Genomic DNA, 21,691 nt, shown 5'->3' with positions numbered 1-21,691 from the left:
GACTGTGTCCGGTGAACAATTTGGGGTTTATTTATTTTGGCACTCTTGTGCATTGTTCATTGATGTGAAGCCTCGGTGCTATATGAAGCCCTGTTTAGTTGCATGCTTTGAATTGCCTATCTGCCAACCTTTTGTCTTTGTATTCTAAGTCTTTGTGTGAATTACTCTGTATCGTCTCTTTCTGTATAAAGTTCGCTTAGCTTTTTAATCCTGACTCCGATCCATGCTCTGGCTTAAAGAGGCGAAAGCTGGACACCAATTACCCATCCCCTTCTGTCACTACTGGTAGCTGACTTTCGGCTAAGCTTGCCACGCAAGTAGAATAATACATCTTTGAAACCAGAGAAGCTGCTCCCACATACTAAGGTTGTCTGCCAGTGTGCGCGCCAATAGTGGCGCATCGAAAATATATTATGATTAATGAGTGACATGATAAGGCCGCATACAGGCAGCTGTACAACGTTTTGAATAATTAACGGCAATATTATCTTGTTCCTTGTGTCTGTGTCCCCCAAAGAAAGCTTAACATAACATCTAAAAAACAGTTGGATGAATTTGTATGGATGCTGGAAGACGAGAAGAGGCTCGCAGACAAAGCCGTGAGAGAAAGACACCAATTTCAAGCTTAAAACATGAAGGTTATAATGCTATCGCATACCTACCATATATTGTAATAATTGTATTATATATTTTAATAATACCATATATTGTTATAGTGTAAATAATTGTGATTATGTACACCCACTTTTTACTGGCTTCGAGTTCTGACTAGTCCTAAACCATGGAGATTATCTGCACTTCTCGTTCAAAAAAGTCTCACAGCGGTTTGATTCCACAGGAATCAGGAGAAGCCTTCTGTGCTCATTGAAGCACCGGGTCGGACCTCCGGAGTAATGCAAGGAACTGCTCAGAAGGCACAACCCGAACCACACCAACCACGGCAGAACGGCCCACTCTCACGATATTGCTGTACATAAGTCTTACCTTTCGATGAGCTGATATCAGAAGCCTGGACGCATCAGGTACGCTCTGGTAATGCAGAATATAGTGGCGGACTAGGCTTAGATACGCTCGTCCTTCTCAAGATACTTTGTTGGGCGAGTTGGTACTTATTCATTATTAATTTAAACAGCGCGAACACGAAGACAAAGGACAAGATAAAAGAAAGCCACAGTACAAGCGCTGACTCACAACTATGCCTAGGCCCTTTACTCCAGGCCCAGAAAATACAAACATGAAGAAAACAAAACAATCACGGGAAGCAGGTGAACCCAGGGGCGGTTTCACGTGATTGTTTCGTTTTCTTCATGTTTGCTTTTTCTGGGCCTTGGAGTAAAGGGCTTAGGCATAGTTGTGAGTCAGCGCTTGTACTGTGGCTTTCTTTTATCTTGTCCTTTGTCTTCGTGCTCGCGCTGTTTAAATTAATAATTAATAAGCTTGTCCTTCTACAACTTCACAGCCAAAAAGTAAAAAAAATCGGGTTTATTCTGCGAGTGGCAACAAACATTCACCTTGACGTTGAGCTTGAAAGCATTTTTCAACTTGCGAATCCCGAACTGCTTCAAAGTTTTGCCTGAAAAATGTACATATTGCGAAGAAATAAGGTTAAAGCGTTTTCACACAATATGCAGGTAATATCCGCAGTTAATGCGCGCCGCAGACAGCAAAAAGCCGAATACCACAATGTGGATAACATCATCAATCATCTGCAAATGTTCTTCTTAGACAGAAACACGTGCACTATACATTTAACCCGACAATCACTAATCCGTTGTGGTACAAAGCTTACTATTGATTCTCAAAAAACACCGAACCGCTGCGTTGCTTGAAATCAGGCTTACATTGACCAATAACTCACAGTACATACTAGTATATTCTTGTTTGACATTGCTGTACACATTGCTAGCTAGACCTAGCAATGCGCAGACAATGCATTGTACAATTTTTCAAATTGGAAACAACTAAGCCACAAGGAAAAAATTGCCATAATCAGGATTACTAAAATCAGAGCGGGAGATATCCCTCTCATATTTCTTTAACTGACGTGGTGTTATGGCAGACTGTGCCCACTTCGTACTTGCATCTGTTAATTACCTTAGCGGCCAGCAGTTATTTCCCCTTTATATTACATGGCATGTAATAGATGAATATTTATTGACTTCGACTAAATATCAATGGCATGGGTTCCTATCTTGGTGCACACTGTCTTCTTTCTGTCTCTGAACGTTATATCAATATTTTTTTCTTTCCGTAGACGACTGCGTTCTCCTCGATCTACGTTTATACCTTTTCCTTGGCCTCTACGTTTCTGCCTCATAGGCGAGTACCGGTGAGATGCAGGAGTTATTTACCTGCCTCTTGAGCGATACTAGGAAAAGAAAATTTAATATCAGATTTTCCATACGCGCTCCTCCAATTCTCTTCGTTCTAGTTATTTATCGCCACAATCCTGATTTGTGACTGCCTGCCAACATTACGTTTCCTTGTGCATAATACTTTCCGGACCATTGTACAATTTTGCCTCTACAGATAAATTATCGTGCTTTGTGCCTGTATTACTTAGGCATCAGATAATCAGCAAAGAGTGAATAGCAAGGACTTAGTTTTTAGAGCAACAGATATCTGATGCGAACCTTTGCATTACAATGCAGCCCTTCATGGGGATAGCTTTATCCTCTCGTAGCAACTGCATTCTACGAATGTGAAAACGTATAGGAATGAAATTCACATCAGCAACCGAATGTCCATAATTTTTTCAACAGATCGTTTTTTTTAATAAACGTGAATAGTTTTTTAGAACAGTCTAGTAAGTTCTTTTATCACACGTCGCTAGCCTCTTTGGACTGCATGTAAACTTTTTGGTATCCCGCATATTAAGTAAATATCAGGACGTTCAATGTGACGTTACTACTTGTAATGAGAGGCAGCAGCATGCAGTATGTTGGAAAGTTGGGCAAACTGAGAATACGAGAAAATGTTGATCTGCTTTTATCTATACGAGCCCGCGAACCAGTGACATCAAGCAGTAAACCCCATGCGGCGACAACAAGGCGTCGGTAACCAAGGAAACGACCAGTCAAGAAAGAGCACGCAATCGCAGTAGGTAGTAGTAAGTTTTTCTTATGGGAGTGCGTTACAAAATATGGCCTTCGGTTAAAATTTGTCTAGCGCTCGCTACTCACAATCATGACCCTTGATGAAAATGTTGTGATGAGAGAAGCGTAAAGTTATCAAGCCCATGACGTCAGTAATAAACTGAAACTAGGGACATTTGGTTCATAAAAACTAAATGCGATCATGCTTTTAACTTGTTTCTAAGGAGTTAATAATGTTTACTAACAAAGTAGCAATAATACTTGCGTGTTTCACCGTGTCAGCAGACCAATTAGCTCAACATTCCACTCTATAACTATACCTTAAGATAGTAAGTGAAAATTGAGGCAGTGGCAATTTGCTGATACTTTTTTCTTCTGAGACAGAAAATAATTTGAATGTAGATAGTATCAAGAAATAATAATTAGTAAGAGCTTGAGGCATCGTACGACTTAATTTCTTTTTTTGTGTGTGTGCGTCTGCCGCTCGTTGGCATCTGAGCGAAACGTTTTTAGTTTGTTTCTGTCGTTTTGCACTGTACAGGTTTTCAGGAAAATGAGCAACATTTTAAGAATCATACATGCACAAACATTTATTCCTTATGAAACCTAAATACTGTTTTTCTCCCATGTTCCCGCCGATATTTAGCGACCTCATTTGAAATGACCTTGAATTAAAAAAAATCGCGGTGCACTATTTGCTCGGTATGGCTTTGAGAGAAGTGTCATTTATATTACCTGAACGGAAGTTGTGATGTTTTCAGAAAAGAATAAAGCAGTGCCATGCTAGGTGAACTGAAGTCTTTTCCTCTTTTGAACTACCTCGGCATGCCTGATATAGGCAGGAGAGCGAATTTTAAAAAATTGACTCAAGTAATGATGTTGACATGGACTAAATGTGTAATGTAAACACACACACACACACACACACACACACACACACACACACACACACACACACACACACACACACACACACACACACACACACACACACACACACACACACACACACACACACACACACACACACACACACACACACACACACACACACACACACACACACACACACACACACACACACACACACACACACACACACACACACACACACACACACACACACACACACACACACACACACACACACACACACACACACACACACACACACACACACACACACACACACACACACACACACACACACACACACACACACACACACACACACACACACACACACACACACACACACACACACACACACACACACACACACACACACACACACACACACACACAAACACACACACACACACATACTGAGATGCCACGTTGATTAGAGTAAAAGCATAACATTAGAGTGAAGCATAAACGATTGAATTGAACTTAATTAATCAACGGCGGTTGATACAGATGCTTCCGCAGCGTTGTAGATGCCGATGTGAGAGTGTTACAGGCAAAATAATGCAGTTTTCTCTTTTAAAGTCACGCTTATGGCATGAGTTAATAAAAAAGTATGTTATGACGGGAATTGAAGGCCCTTGAAGGGCACGTGCGATAATATTCTAATATGCAACGAAGTCATGCGGATGCTCTTTGTGAGTACTCGATTAATATATAAAGCCTTTCCGCAGAACCAATTCTTCACAAATTAATTTTGAAACATGTCCCTGGCGACCACTTCCAACCAATTACAGTGATACCTCCTGCATGCTCTCTCCTCAATGAGGTAATCCTGGCTTGGGGGATGTACTCGCTCATTAGACGCTCCCAATTGACACGCGCGGGGCGGTGCATGGTAGGGCGCCTACGCAACTTCTTTTCTTGTTGTTTTTTCCTTCCGCGCTTTCATGTACTGAGGTGAGTGGGGATAGGAAAGGCATTATTTTCAGACGCCAATATGTTTGGGTTTTAATGATATGAGCTAGCTCAAAAATCTATGCGCGCCGAGAGCGCTGCATGGTAACTATACTCCTTGTGCGCGCTTTATATATTTGGTAAATAGCTTCTCATGGACCCGATAAGGTTCTCGGTCACGTGGCTGTTTACAGCAGTCTGAAGACCTTCCGCTCACATGTAACACGGACCAGAAAACACTTTAAATAAAGCGGGTACTTGTGGTATATTGTAGCCAACATACTTACAACCTATTTCATGCATTAAATCGATCCTTCGGTATAGTTAAGCCCCCCGAACGCCAAGCATACCGAATAAGTTCGTCTCCTTCATGTTTTGCTACCAGTGTCCTACGTTGCCGACGTACCGCGACAACGGCTGGCTTCCTGTTAGCAAATGCGTTGTTTTCAGACAATGGCGAATAGCTGATGGCCCAGTAAAGAGAACATTTCGCTTTATCCGTTTTCGACTTTACCCTTTTTTACTTCAAATTATGTCTTGTTTATTTTCATTATTCACATATATTACTAAGATTTAAAGCTATATTCAATTTACGCACCAGGGATAGCAAATAAGAGGAGGCCGCCCACGCAGTACCCACAACTTAAAATTTTGGTCGAGACAAGCTCCGTCGTTAAGGGTATGACGCGATAGCCTAGGCTGCCACCCAGCACTACTTCGCCATAAGAACGTGCCTGCTTTGCCTAAGGGTAACGTTAATACAAAGGTCCTGGCAGGCTGACTGTAATATCATCCTCGCGTGTGGAAGGAGAGACCAGAATTGAAAGCTTGTGATATCATCCTCCCGTGTGGAAGGAGACCAGAATTGGAAGCTCCGGCCAAACAAACCATCAGAGACCCCACGTCCTGTCAGTGCGCGCTCATGCTCCTTGCTAGCTACCGCCTTACAGCATTATGCTGGTGATGTTTGGCTCACAAAATCGGCGCCGACATTGCCTTATGAAGGATTTTGTGATGAGCGACAAGGCCTTTAAGGCTATTGCATTAAAATGCAAATAGAGAATATTTGCACAAGAAAGAAAAGCGGAATCAAAATAAGGAGGCATCATACAAAGCTATTTAAGGGCTCGTTAATGTGACTGAAAAGGTGCTGACGCCCGTGTCAATTAATTTTGCGAAGTAATACATTTCCATAAGTTCGTGCATGCATTCACTTTGGTGTGTAGAAAGAACAATAGCAATAGTGTTCTCAAATTTTGGCTAGGTTCGTTTGCGTTTTCGTAATCGTTAGAAACCGGGCATTAGTGAGCCAAGTTCGAGAGAGAGAGAGAGAAAGAGATATTTTAATGGCAACAGGAGATGTCTGCCTGGTGGTAAGCCTGGCATGCTACTCCTGATGAGGGTTGAGGGATGAGGGTGACAGAGTGTGAGAGGAGAAGGGGAAATAAATGAGAAAAAACGAGAATCGGTGTCGCACACTTTCGCACGCACATAAGCACACACAGATGAGTTTTAAAGGGTATTGATCAACCCTGTGTCCTTCAGAAACGTTAGTAAGGCCTTGATAGCTCGCGCAGCAGACGATCCGTCGCACCAAAGACCCAGGACATGTTCAAGGCGCAAGGTTGTTTCTTTAGGTAAGCTTAAATTATTGCGCAGTGTCCTGTGATGTGCAGTAAACCGTTGACAGGAGGTTACTAAATGTTCAAAATTTTCACACACATCACATGTAGAGCACAGAGGCCTGCTCGCTATGCCTATTTTATGTAGGAAGTAGTTTGTGTATGACACATTCAAGTGGATTCTGTGTAGACAGTTTCGATGCCACCTGTTCAAATTGTGAGGAATCCGAAAGACGCAAGTGGGATCTATTTGGTGTAGAGGTCGATATTGATGGTTCGGGTCACACCACAGAGAGCGTTGCAATCGCCATGATTCAGTTGATACAAGCCTTGCTGCAAGTCTGATGTCTTAAATAAAATAATTATCGCCCACCATGAAGCGTATATTGAAGCATCGGCCGATTTGTCCAATATAGGCGTGGCCGCAGGTCGTCGAAATTTTGTACATATTTTTTGAGCCTTCGACATATCTGTCAACTTGAATAAGGATCCATTTCGACGGTGCCACACAGACGGGTAAGCTTCCCAGGGGCGGAGAAAACTGTTTCAACAGAACAATGTTCACCTACCATTTTTGAGCAAATGAGAAGCTCTTCTAAATTGTACGGCGTTACGGCGACTCTACGTTTTTCACGTTAGCGCTGGTTAGCAGCCTTGCGGTACATGGCGGAACTTCCGAGCCTGTTACGCAAATTTTGAGAGGACGTTGCCGGGAACTCCAACACTCTGAAACTAGCAACTTGTCCACGAAAATCTTTTTGAGTGGTATGCAGACTTGGGTTTACGATGGCCGATCTCAGACAAGAAACGACTACCTCATGTTGAGCAGTTTTAGATGCAGTGGAAGCATAATTTATTAGCTTTTTACAGCTTCTGGAAGCAAAACACCAGCAGACATGATTAGACAAAGAGTGCCAAATGATGTATAAAAACTGGAAATGTTGATGCGCTGAAAGTTCAATAGTGGTGGACGATCTAGAAATACTTTCCTTGAACACATTTCAAATTTCTGTGCAAACTGCCAATTTTTGAGAAACCTAAACATTCATCCGTGTACTTAAATACGCACTGTTAAAGCTGCTTGACGTTCGATTTTATTTTTATTTATATACGGCTCAGCAAAATGTCGAAATGTGTGCACCAGGGCTTTGAACATTCAATTTATTACTCCATCCGACGAAGGTTCACTGCAAATAAGAAGAGAGCAGCTGAAGGAAATATCCAACCGACGTTCGATCATTAGATGCGAGTTGTTCCCGCAGTTATTCTCAGCAGTTCAGCGCTGAACAGATTGTAGCAGGGCGTTGTGTGGGAGAAAATAGAATATATCTTCAATGTCATACTACGTCCCTGGCCTTCATCCTTGAAAAACTGCACGACATACACAAGAAAGGCGTAAGTAAGTTGCCACGAGCGGGATACGATGTGATGCCACGGTTCGCGCTCCGAGACAGTTACAAAAGAAAGGAATAATAAATTTACGAGTTTTCATCGGGAGAATAAATTTGCAAATAGAAACCTCCTGATCTGAAAACGGCACGCGATAACGAAGGCAAATTTAAATATTTAGGAGTTATACGGCACATAAAGCTGCTAAGACGTTTTGTCGGTGTTCTATACGCTTTGGTATGTGCATTTCTTGCTTTGAGTCACTCTGATTTGATTTGTGTTTTTCGTCTTGCACTTGCCACCCCGTCTTGATTAGGATCCCTGATGCAGCATTATTCTTTTTGCCGTTAGGGTTTCATTGTGTCTTTTTTTCTTGTTCTCTCAATGCTGTTTTTTTTTTTTTCGAATAAACCATTCACTTGTGAGTGAGTGTTACAGTGCTGTTCCGATCTTTTTGACTCCCGCTTTCGGCTTTTTAGCGCTCGTTTACTATGAATACATAAAGACTAGCCCAACTTCGCATATTAACTCAATGTATTTCTGCTGCAATGGAATCGCAGCTTCTTCATCAGAATATAAACAACCCAGCCGTGTTGGTTTTTCTAATTGCCATCACCGTCTCCAGGGCCTGAACAGCGTCATGGCACATCAGGTTCGGCCGCTGTTCTCCTGGTCTTCAACTCTTGTGCGGCCCACAACTGCCTTCAACAGGCCGCATACGAAGTATTTGTAAGCTCCTTGTTCTGAGCGGTGGCGCCGAGTGCGTTTCTGGAGCCTCTGCCTTCACTCTACCCGCCGAGCGTTCATCTGTAACGAACCAGCACTACAAGCCTTCTCCATCTGAAAGGCCACATGGCAAGAAATGGCTGATTTTCGTTGGAACACTGTGAGCCCAACGCTGCCCAAGCGGAGAAGAGAAACCGCCCCTGAGAGGAAGGTCATTCAATTGGAGGTTGTGAAGTGCCGACTCTGCGTTTGTACGTCCTGAAAAAAGGGTAAAAATTTCTCTTAAACACTCGCTTCTGTCCTTGATAAGATTCATGTGGCCAGAAGTATTGTACGTTTGGACGCTGAAGGAAAAAGAGAGACGCACCTATCGAAATGGGTCTGCATTCTGCGTACGACTTGACGTATAGACACCGCATTACAGGTGACTGGGGTCGGTCATTAATTATCTCGTTCCCTACAATCTTTAAGTGACATCTTCTGGCATAGAAAGGTTCTTTCCCTTTATGCCAGCTGGGTGTTTTTCCTGATAAGCCCTGCACAGTTGCTAAAACCACTTAAGGCTGTGCCTCTTTTCCTCAGAAGGTTTTTTCCTGATAAGCCCTGCACAGTTGCTAAAACCACTTAAGGATGTGCCTGTTCTCCTGAGAAGGTGGTAGAGCGTGCCATACGTAGAATGTCTAAAAAGTTTAAATTTGCTTACGTTGTGACATGCCGTTAACAAATCAGAAGGTTTCCATTTGCAATTTTTTGTAACTATAAAGACAGATAAATCTATATGCCTTTTTATGCCACCGTCTTTCAAAAACGGAACGTGCACAGTGTCCAACTACCCTCAGTGGCATATTTCGTCTCTGCAAGTGATTCAACTCTTTTTTTGCGGAACTCAAAGCGTGTCGGGCAGTAGGGGAAACCGAGAATGATGTATCGCATATTATATAGATATTGCGAATGCAATTTGTTTTGTCCCACACATCGCCCTGCTGCAATCCGTCTTTCGAAGTGTCGTTGAGGATAATGATGTAATTAACTTCAGATTTAATTGTAGCACCTAGACGGAGCATTTTCTTAAATTCCAGTCTTTATTTCGCAGTCAACCTTTGTGGGTTGGTATAATAACTAGGATATTCAAACTATTGTGCAAGCATTCCTTCAAGGGCTGCGCCTCCATTTTGTGTTATTTTTGTGAGTCATATAGACTGAAACAAAAGCAACCTTCATCGAACTTCACCCACAGATATGAAGCGAAAGCCTTTAAGCTCTCATACTCGTGGTGACCGTCCGTCCGTTACGTCCAAAGGCTTGACGAAGATGAAGAAAAAGCCTCTAGTGATAATAACAACACGGCAGTTTCTATCCTGGTAGAGAGTAACGACAATAGCGAGTTGTTAGGCAAACGGCGCAGAACCTTCTGACAGGTGGCGGTGCCGAAGCGCATGCGCAGATGCGCATAGCAACAATGACGTCACCTGCACCGGCAGGCTGACCGAATACGCGCTGCGACGGCGCTCCTTCGCTAGATGTGTCGTTGCACTCGAGTGGGTAATTCGGATGGCTTCTAAGCGGCCTAGTGATTCCGCACCAAGCGGTTCGGATAACTGCGGGAAGGCGTATTCCCCCAACATCAAACGGCGGAAGGCCAATGAACGAATGCATCAACGGCGGCTCCAGGCTTCTCCTGGAACTAAAGAAAGAGATGCGAAACGAAAGCGTTTGCGACGGCGCAATGCTTCACCTGGGACGAAAGCAAGGGAGGCAGAAAGGAAGCGCCAACCGTGGCAAATTGACAGTCATTGGCAGTCGAAGTGGCGCTGCCAAGGCATTCGTCTAATGCACTTTAGCTCGAAAAGTTCCCCATAGTATTTTAGGCATGTGGATGATTTTTTCTTTATCTCAAAATAGTGTGCTCGAATCAAGACGTTTTGTTGAATAAATGTGTTAAACAAGTAGTGTATGAAGGAGCACTGAACAAGGATAAATGGGGAGGGGGGGGGGGCACATCAATTCTCAGGTCGAGCCAACGTTTGGACAAGTGGACTTGAGTGGTTTGACATTTACTTTCGAGCTTCGTAACGAAAGCGCCAACTTTTCTCAACTTGCGCTTTCTGCCTGATACTGTCGCCAGGGTTTCGCTCCTAGAAGAGCCGCTGATGAATTAGCCTCTACTTCGGCTGAATCCAAACGCGTTAAACATGGGGTAGCCGTTTCTTGTACTGAGATTGGCCCTTGTGAGCTCACGTAGGCATAACGTTCAAAAAGCTTTTCTTGAATAGGTTACTAGTCTGACAGTGCGGGGGTTCCCGAAAAGTGCGTCTCTGTGAGATGTCCGCAAATTCCGTTACGTCCCACACATCCAGGAACCAGCGAAAACGTGCAAGACTGAATAGCACCGTAATCCTGAACATACATGCGTAGCAACCTCTCATTAGTTCAGAAAAGTGGGTGGACGTTGTGATGTTGACATAATGTTCTCCGTCCATGCCAAGATTCCCATCTGTGCGCGGCCGTCAATAAAACGGGTGGAAGCTACACACTGTTCCGTCAGTAAAGCATTGGTCCCCAGGCATGTTGACATATATGTTGAATGCTCCATAACTGTTGTGTGCAAAATTGCGACGACCTGCGGCCATGCTTACATCGGACAAACCGGCTGATGCCTAATATACGCCTCATGGAGTACAAGAATTCTCTTAGCCTATCCAAATTTGCTTACCCCTCCTTTGATTCTTACTCAAAAAACGCAAGCGATGGGCTGCCAAAATTTGTTAGCACCACTATTCTTTTTATACACCCAAATGAATTTTCCCGCGAGCTTAAGGAAGCGTATTATATTGCAAAATCAATTACCATGTGCATCTGCGCCCCGTGATGTTACTTAACAAGTCCTGAAATAGTTTTCCTTGATGACAGATGATTCTGCCTCGTGCGTTTCTTGCTCTGATGTCTTGTCCTTAGCCTTGTTGTTTTTTTTTTTTTTGTCACTCGTGTTCTCCAATGGAGAGGACAAGTGATGGCTAGCACAACCTGTTTTAATACCTTCCTACTGTGAGAGCGCTAGTGACTGATTTGTGATTGTAAAGGTAATATATTTCGCCAGTAATAGTGCGCGCCACTCTCGATATCCAACAATGATTGCGCCTGCAACTCTGCATCTATTACATTGCATAATGTACAGTTTGATCTCACCTACTCTAGCTGTTCAGAGCGAAGAACCACTTCAGTAACATCTCTTAGAGAAAGCGTGTAGTAATCAGGTATACATGTCTTCTTGCAGCTGTTAAGCTGTAATATTATCTTTCTGGCGATCACACCCTCCCCCCCTGCCGAAAAAAAAACAAAAAAAAATCTACATGTTATTCACAACTGCTAAGGCGCTATTTTTCCGGCCTCTATTAGTAATATGCGGAGCTCGCTGAATGAAGTAATTTTGATTCCCGGGGATAATTTCCGGCTGAGCTGTTATTGAGGCGGTAGGCTTCGTACTGCACTCTTAATCTGGTTTAACATACGCGTGAAAGAAGTACCAGTTAAAAGTGGAAGGTCCACTTAATAATGGGAAGTTTCACTTCGCGACATCTTGTTCAACTTCCCCGTAATAGGGGAGGCCCCGGAATACCATGTGTCCAAACGATTGCGCGGACTGTGACGACCAAGCTAGTCGCGAGCCCTTTGGACAAAGCGGACTACCCAGGACGGCCCCCACTCCTATACTGGCCGAGCACTGCGAGGAGGGCCTTCACTCCTCAAAGACATTTGGGACTGCGAGCGGAAACGCCGCACCCCTTCTACCCAGCGGCCGCCAGGTTCCAGGAAACAATTTCCGGCTGAGCTTTTATTGAGGCGGTAGGCTTTGTACTGCACTCTTAATCTGGTTTAACATACGCGTGAAAGAAGTACCAGTTAAAAGTGGAAGGTCCACTTATATAATGGGAAGTTTCACTTATAATTGGAAAATGTTTTACACGTATGTTGAACCAGAATAACAGTTTCGGGACCGCGCTTAGAATTTTTGACGCGATGCGATTGTCGCCACATTAATGCAGAAATGATGTGAATACAAGTGAAATAAATAATAATGAAAGCTCAAGAGCGTGCAACCAGAGATATTTTTTCATTCTTTTGTGATGGTGCATGCGGGGTAAATGTCTTCCTTTCATGCAAAGAGCGGTAGTGGAGCGGCGCATATGTTTAGTTATATTATTGCCGACAAAATCACTAACGGCTTCTGTGCCTCGCTACTGCATTTACACTTACTTTGCACTGTTCACTGCATCCCCCGATGCATTTACGTATGAGAAAGAATAAACTACCGAGCGATTACGCATACCTAACTCAATGAGCTTCTCTGTGGGGAAGACCTTTAAGCATTTTTTAAATAAAAGCTTTGAACAAAGGAAATTTTGTGCTGAAGAAACTTTTGTATGTTGCGGTGGTGGTAAGTTATACAGAAGCATGATTATTAATAGCTGCTTTGAACTGATATTATATTCATCATAGTAGCCTCGCAATGGTGGTAGCCGAATAGGCGCGTTTCAGAATTAGAGTAAACAAGAGATACGACATACTTTGAGGCGAACGCATGCACTGAAAGTTTCTTCCGTGAAGAGCAATACACGATTTCTTTGGATGTTGAGTTAATCCGATTGGTCCTGCATGCGTGAAATCACAGGGAGTGCAAGGCGATGGCGACAAGGCGGCTATTACTGACAAGGGGCCATTACTGGCGAATGTCCTTGAAGGACATTCGCGCACCGTTCTTGGCTTGCATGTGACCATCATAACCAATTCAAAGTAAGCAGCCAACTTGCCGGCGCGCGAAAAGCTCAAACCGCATGTAAAAAAGCGACCCTTACTCCTATATGCAGGGCAACCATCGGATCTTCCCAGGAGTTGTCCACGGTGAGATCAACTTTGCCATCTGCGCGAACAGTGAACACCCTGCCGCTGCAGCCGGTGGACGTCTTGCTGCCAGAAATGACGTCGCAGTACGTTCCCGGTGGCAAGGACGTCTGCAGAACCGCGTCCAAGCGGAAGTCCTCATTGTTGATGGCGAGGAACGTGGCGTTACCGCGACTGAAAGCTATCGCGTGGTAACCATTGTCCCACCAGTTGCTAACAGGCATAAAACCTGCGATGTTGTGCAGCTCGACTAGGTTGTAGATCTGGCGCCACCTGGGAGAAGAGCCAAGGTGACAAACAAAGCAATTTCAAAGTGCCGGCATGTGTTTACATGCGCAATGCCAGAAACTCCGCACTAATAACAGGTACAAATTTACTATGCGATGAATGATTTTACATAAATTTCTAAGTCCGTCCACATACCGCTTAAGGAACTACAGCACATGAATTGATTTTAATTGGCAAAAACAAATGCTATTTAAAACGATGCTATGAAGCTCACTACCAAGACACGCCAAACTCAGCGGAAAACTTCCTTAATATCTGGCGATGTCTTGATACAATAGAGTATAGCGCCGTCAAACAATCATTTATTCTTTGCTGGACAAACTGGAAAGTGAAAACTGTTCGTCCCCTAGGATATAATGCGCTAAAGTTACCCCCGTGAGTAGTATTTGAAGAAAAATCGAATTGAGGCCTCATTTTGGCTTAATTCACCGCAATATATAGGGTTTCCGAAAGCTCTGATCACACTCTGAACAATGAAGGATGCAGTAACAAACACACTGGAATACACCCTAGGTACTAGATGCGGTAACATGCATATAATGAAGCGGAATTTTACAGCTGAAAGAGGTAATAAATCTCTTCTGTAGGAAAAAAACAAACATATGTGACTACGTTCTTTTCACGTCACGAAAAATAACGAAACGGACATACAGACATACACAGCTAAGTTTCTCGTTTGTTGTCTTAGTACACTGACATCGGTATTACTTAGCGCCTGAAGGTTACGACAAACAAGGATATTTAAGCTGATATTAACAAAACAAGGCATCGACGCGTACTTTTTATCCTAGGTAAATACTAATTGCGTTGATGCTGCATGCGAGACGTGATAGGCTATTGGCATTTATCTAATAGGCAAGTTCCGAAGCGCGCAAAATTTGCTTGATCTCTATTTAATTTTGTGTTTCTAGAAATCGCTTCTCCAGAAATGCGGTGTTCGCGAAAGCTTTGCCACTTTTTAGAGACTGCTTCGCTGATTCTTATTTTATTTCATCAGCGCTTGAGAAAATAACACCAGCATGACTTTGCTTTCTCTGCACGCACAAGAACGTATACCTGCCCTCAGGGACTGTCTTTATGCAACGCATACGCTGAAAATCCGAGCACTTCTTGTCTTCTATAGCAGCGGCCTCGTTAGAAACAATATTTAAGTTTTGGAGGACACTTCGCGTTATTGTCAAATCTGTCAATGACGCTGCAATTATTTGAGACATCGCACCGAACACCAGTTGCGGTTGTAAGCGCTCTCTATCGCAACATTACCGCCAATAACCCTTTAATCACCGTTTTAACCAGCAAGGCTTCCAATGGGTGTCAGCACGCGGTGAAACCGTCTTCCTTCGCGCAACCATGCTTAGAGTCCTGCTCCGGGCGCGATGAGGTTCAGGTGATGTTTGGTTTCATTTTCGCATCATTGGAGGATTCGAGTGGCCCTTGCCTCATCATTCAAGTGTCTAGAAAGCCCTCAATACGACATTGATTTTCTTGAGGGCTTTGAAGCGACCCACCACCTGTCCAGATTGCTCCACAACGGCTCTAAGGGTGGATGGTCGCGATCTTCTGGGGACTTGTGCAGGACAAAGGCTTTAAAGGGCACGAATTTTACTGGAACTGGCACTGACGGCCACGAGAGAAGAGAATTTCTCTAAGTGGCTAGCCAACAACACCAAAAAAAAAAAAAAAAAGCCTGAGCCTTTTCCGCTTCCTACAAGAAAATACTTTAGATGATTTCCTATTTTATAAAGCGTACCGAAGTTATGCCTTGTGGCAAGTGTGCCAAATAAAACAAGAATTACAAAATGGCGCAAAGATCTAGAAAGTACGCTCAGGTGCACAGGACAAAGTTTTTGAAGGACGAACTAGCTAGCATAACAAAAGATGTCCACAGTTCGCCGATAAATATCATGCACCACCTTCCGTAGGGCACTCATAACTGTAAGGGAGCCCAACCAAAGCGCAAAATTGGCCAAAATTGCAAATGTTGTGGAACATGCAGTGCGGTCAATTTGTTCTAAACATGAAAGGTGAGATTCCATGAAAAAAAGATGTTTATACTCCATCGCTGTTCAGTTATTACGCTTGTGGTTTAAAAAGCAACAATAAAATGCACAATTTGAAAATATTTAAGGCAAAAAAAAAAAAAAAAAACTCACAAGGATTTTTATTGAAAACCTGACGTCAGACTAGACACCTGCTGAAATCATTTTGAAGCCATCAAACCGCACACGTAGCAAACTAACCACTTTCATTACTAATTCTTTCTGAAGGCAATAACTCTATGAAAGAATTAACCGGACATATAGTACAAACTGAAATTTGGTGCGCTTGCAAGAGAAAATAACGAGTATTACTGAAACTGGAACCGTGCTGGAGCAGTTGTAATGCATTATAAACTGCAGGTCAGTCCTGCTGATAGATAGTTTGATATTTACATATGTTGTCCTGTCTCCTATAGAGCAGTGAAATCCATGAGTTGGTAACTTTACGATCACTGTCTTTTCTGTATACTTTTATTTTCCCTCCTTGCAATCGCTCCGAAGGTTGGGCAAACGGAAGTGGAAATAGGTCGTCTAGGTTCTTGGTCTTTGCATCACTTGTCAATAGGCCACACGATGGCACCGCCACTGAGCTGCTAGGCGGACCAAAAACATTTCAGGTCTGCTAACATGACTTAGCTCGTGGCTGGGATATCTGTTCTGGTCATTTGTTATGTGCCCTTCATCATATCTATTATTAGTTTATTGTATTCATTCTAACGAAAAACACAGACAAACGATTCCCACCTGTGTTCGCAGACCCATCCGCCACCACAGCTGTTGTCACGGTTGCGAATGACGTGCTCGATGTTCCATTCGGCGTCGGATGGCGGCCCGTACCAGGCGTTCCGGTCCTCGCCGTGACGGAAGTCCCGAGGCCAGCGGTAGCTGCTCATAACGCGTGGCAACCCGTACGGCCAGGCTAGTAGAAAAGCGGTGGCCATCTTGTACAGGCGAGGATCGAAGAAAGTCAAAATATCTGCACCGCCTGCTCCATGTCCCCTCTGGTTGTCGTGGTTGTCAACGAAAACTACTGCATCACCGCCGGGCAGGAAGCCCCAGGACTCGCCGAAATTTGTGAGGTACTTTAGCAGCATGTTCGGCTTTTTCCTCAAAACAGCACCTTGAAAAACAAGCAAATGTTTACGCTTGAACGTCCATATGTGTAGAGGTATAAAAAACGAAACGAAGACTAGGATTCAAAAATTGTGTAGTTTCGTTCATGGGTTTTATCACCCCAAAGCGACTCAGGCTCTGAGAGGCGTCGTAGTAGAGGGCTTCGAAAATTTAGACCAACTTGGCTTCTTTGACATGCGCTCACATCACATAGCACAATGGAACTCAGAAAAAGATAGACGTAATACCTGCGTAAAATGCCTGTGGACGTCACAGTTGCGCCGCGTGAGAGGGGAAAAAGGAACGAGGTTAATAATAAAGGAAGCGTAATGGGCGCTGTTAATTTCGTCCTCGAAAATATTTATACAGCGTGGTCTCAAAGCGCACAATCTCCACCTAAACATGGCCGCCACGATTAGGATTTGATCTCGTGACCATGAACTCACCACTGAGCCTACATAGTTGAAGGTTCGTATAAACTTTTATTTGTCTCAGTTTTTTGCTTTCCTAGCAACAGACAAACTTTGGCTAGGAATTTCGATGTTTTTAGTTGACTCCCGACACAGCTTAAATAGTGAGCGAAAATACTTAGTGGCCTGTTTTCTCACATTTTTTTGTCCAGGGACGGGCATGTATTTTTTTTTTTTTGCTATTTCTAGAGTCCCTTGATGAATCAAGCATAAATGAAACCAGAATAAAACGGCTACCTGGACAATTTATCACAATTCAGTCACTTGCAGTTCCGACTCATCTGCTGACAAGCTTCACAACTGTAGCAGGGATTTACTTACCATTTGTAAGTGTCTTATGATTGTCGGCAAGCTGGCTCTGTATGCAGTTGCTACGCGTCGCCTTAAGGGAATACACCAAGCCAGAACAAAGAAGTGGCCACAAAATATGGGTAAAGAGAGAAAGCTGCAAACAATGCCTAAATTATCGTGTGGCGTCTAAATTGTGTACTACAAGAATGCACTTCGATTGTTCCTCGACTCATGAAAAAGGCTGAAAATAAAGGCATGTTACAATTCCAGTACCTAGTTTGGCTCCGTACATGAGCTCCGTGATCCTTCCCAGGTGTCGGTAATGCCAGCGAGTCACCGCCTCTCCGTGGCCCAGGTCAATGACCTCTTGGTAAATGAATGGTCTGGTGTTCGCAGGAAAGTATTCCGTGCTGAGGTCCTTGAGCCTGGCGTAAATGGCTTCCAGGTCAGCCGGCCACATGTGCTTGACGGCGTCGACACGGAATCCGGCGACGCCGAACCCGATGAGCCGGTTCAAATAGTCTGCTACCTTGGTTCGAACGTGCTGTCGACCCAGGTTCAAGTCTCGGAGCCCGACTAGTTCGCAGTTGCGGACCTGCGTGAAGCTCTTGTGATATTTGCAGTGCACCATGCTGTGCACAGGCCACTTCTACGTTTGAAAGCGCGCAAGGATTCACCTCGAAAATGTTCTTCGCAAAGAAAGGGGTTTGAGTGACCCATAAACGCTTTCGTGGCCCTGAACATCTGGGGACGAATGACAGTGTAATCATGCACTATGTGTCACAATGCATGCTGCTCAAAAGCCACCACAAACCTCCGCTTCGCAGCTATACCTGACTTAGTAAGACGATAGCATTAAAGTGCCGGTTGTTTAGAAAATCCGGCGATGGTGCTGGCGTTGGTGCCTACGTTGGGGGCGCGAAACATGTGCGTTCCTTTTACAGGCAGTAGCAGTCAATGAGCTTGGCAAGGCGCTGAGCAGTCGGCGGATTTTGTGCCGAACACGAGATCTCGTGACATGGCTGAGTTGGTCGTAGTTGACAACTCGGGATTTTTGTTTTGAGATTGAAGTGCGAAATGGGCATCCAACATGCGCTGCTCTTAGTCAGACGCGCTTCTCCTGGGCCGCGCAGCCAGTTTGGTACGGCTTTCGTTAAGAAAAGATTTAATATATCTCGGCTCGTAATTCACATTATTCGCAAGCTTAGGACTGCATGCTAATAAGTGTATGGGAGATAATAGACGCACAAATTGAGTCATCAGTGATTTAATTATAAGCGCAGTGGACGTACGGGAAACAGGAGCAGCTATGAGAGCCGGCAGACAACGGCAATTACCATTTTCGTGTCATACCATTCAAAGCGGAGCTTACGTGGGTCTTAGATTTGTCATAACTGTTAGAGCTGTATGCCAATAATTATAAGTAAATGATGAATTCTAGTCGCTTACATATTTATTATGCCTTAAAAAAGATTTTTTTTCAGCCGGTATTTCGCAGGTAATTCCTGACTGTTTGTGCAATCAGTTATTTCTAACAAATTAATCTATCGAAAGCATGTAAGCGAGGTACAAACTTCAATTTAGCGGAAATCAGTGCGGCTAGCGGAGACGTTTATTTCCTTCGTGATAGTTTAGCAACGGATCAGCTGCGGAGAAGCATCGTGCGCCACCGTGCAGCCAACGACCGGATCACCTGAAAAGAAATTTTGCGCGCCTTCCATGTAAAGATAACCGTTTTCTCTGTTTACATCACTCCGTGCCTTTTATTGCACAGTGTAGAATGCGTACGCAGGTATTTGCAAGCACTGAAAAAAAAGTGGCTTTCCTATTTTTTGCGCCTACGATACGGCATTGGCCAGCTCCTCGACGAACGCGAACCTACGACGGTGCCAATTGCGGCTGCTCTATTTAGGGCTGAATGACTACTTGTGAAGGCCGACTTCATTACCTCCACTAGATTTTACCAACGAAATGGACCATCCATGACAACATGCCATCAAGAAATTCCCTTCAGACAAGCTCACTTCAACAGTTTTCAGGCTCCCGATCAGCTGAGAGCGCCCTGTTTCTACGTTATAGTTAAGCGCCTTCGCAAGAAACGCCTGATATGACGTATTGGCGCCTGTCAATACTTCATAGCTGCATGCTCCCGCGCCCGGATGTCAAGCACCCTCCCTATACTGATGTGAAATTAGATATAAAGAGCGGGACGACAGTTAAATCTAGGTTATATACAATGCAAAATAAGCCGCCCATGTGTAAGATATGATTTAACATGAAAATGAAAATAATTCAGTAATTGCGGTCCAAGGAAATTGAAAATAATTTTGGACATCCGATGGTATATGAACTCACGATTTTAATCCTGTTTCACATGCAAGCGAAAAGGCTAGCGATCTCTTCCGCGGCGACGCAAAACCTGTTTTTAGCTGTCGCGGCGACTCGAACGGCCACAACGACGCAGTTGGAACGTGTTGGAAATTTTCCGCGGTGTAGTTGCGGCTCGCCGCTGAGTTCGCACAATCTCTTGCATGTGAACTAGTTTTTCACTGCTATGAAGAGCTCGCTTGAGCAGATTGGAAGCGAGCAGAGGTTTATATATATGTCCTGTAGTCACATCAATTAGTAAGACACGACTGTGCGGAAAATGGCATGTCTGTAATCAGAGAGTGTGTTAAGTCTTTATCGCGTCATAACCTTAAGTCCGCGCAATTCTCCACCGGATGACAAAAAAAAAATCCGCGTGTCGATGGAATTGCATATACAGGTTTGGGGTGCGACCTGATGCCGGTGAACATTTCCGGCAACGCACTCCCTCACCAGAACAGGAGTTGGCCACCCTGGTGCAGTAATTGGCCACAACCTCCTATAATAAGCTCCATAAAACCCCTGCCCTCAGTCACCAGCGGCTGCGGAACAACTGGCCACGGCGGCGGTCAGACCTGTGACGCAGCAGGGGGTGCTAAGAAAGCCTGACTCCGCTGGACAGGCCGCCATTGGAAACTGACCCTGGCAACGTTTAATGCTAGAACCCTAGCTAGTGAAGCTAGTTTAGCAGTGCTGTTAGAGGAACTAGAGGGCATGAAATGGGATGTCATAGGGCTTAGTGAGGTTAGGAGGCCGAATGAGGCATATACTGTACTGAAGGATGGGCATGTACTGTGTTATCGAGGTTTACCAGAGAGGCGACAACTAGGAGTAGGTTTCCTTGTCAATAAGTATATAGCGGGCAATATAGATGAATTCTATAGTATTAATGAGAGGGTTGCAGGCATCGTAATTAGGCTTAATAAGCGGTATAAACTGAAGGTTGTACAGGCCTATGCACCTACATGTAGTTATGATGACCAGGCAGTTGAAAGCTTCTATGAAGATGTAGAATCGGCAATGCGAAAAGTAAAGACGCAGTATACTGTACTAATGGGCGACTTCAATGCCAAGGTATTGAAAAAACAGGCAGGAGACAAGGCAGTAGGTGACTATGGCATTGGTTCTAGGAATAGCAGGGGGGAGTTACTAGTTGAGTTTTCAGAGCGCAATAACTTACGAATCATGAATACCTTCTTCAGCAAACGGAAGAACCGAAAATGGACATGGAAAAGTCCTAACGGAGAGACTAAAAATGAAATCGACTTCATAATGTGTTCAACCCCCGCCATTTTGCAGGATGTAGAGGTAATCGGGAAAGTTCGATGTAGTGACCACAGGATGATGAGGTCCCGAATTAGCCTAAATCTGAAGAAGGAACGCAATAGATTAGTAAGAAAGAAACCCATCAACGAATTAGCGGTGAGGGGGAGGGCAGAAGAGTTCAGGATCTCGCTACAGAATAGGTATTCAGCTCTAACTGAGGATGGCGACATTACCCTAGAGGCAAGGAACAATAATTTCAGAGA

General features: G+C 44.1%; 1 protein-coding gene across 3 annotated transcripts in view; it reads right to left on the bottom strand.

Moving 5' to 3' along the window:
• Nucleotides 1-1,468: 1,468 nt before the first annotated feature.
• Nucleotides 1,469-21,691, bottom strand: part of LOC146195516 (alpha-amylase-like) — a 35,380-nt gene continuing 15,157 nt past the window's right edge. For 2 of the 3 annotated variants that reach the window (XM_084597853.1, XM_084597852.1), the window contains exons 5-8: nt 18,069-18,390; nt 16,666-17,041; nt 13,549-13,867; nt 1,469-1,573 (exon numbers count right to left, since the gene is read on the bottom strand). In XM_084597853.1, coding sequence (XP_084453979.1) covers nt 1,562-1,573; nt 13,549-13,867; nt 16,666-17,041; nt 18,069-18,390 — 1,029 coding nt within the window. In that variant the 3' untranslated portion in view covers nt 1,469-1,561. The remainder of the gene's footprint in view (nt 1,574-13,548; nt 13,868-16,665; nt 17,042-18,068; nt 18,391-21,691) is intronic. The other variant, XM_084597854.1, reaches the window with a different exon arrangement.

The sequence above is a fragment of the Amblyomma maculatum genome, chromosome 3, assembly GCF_055883805.1.
Source record: "Amblyomma maculatum isolate TAMU_Amacu chromosome 3, ASM5588380v1, whole genome shotgun sequence".
NCBI lineage: Eukaryota > Metazoa > Arthropoda > Arachnida > Ixodida > Ixodidae > Amblyomma > Amblyomma maculatum.
This window is presented reverse-complemented; position numbering and strand designations above follow the sequence as displayed.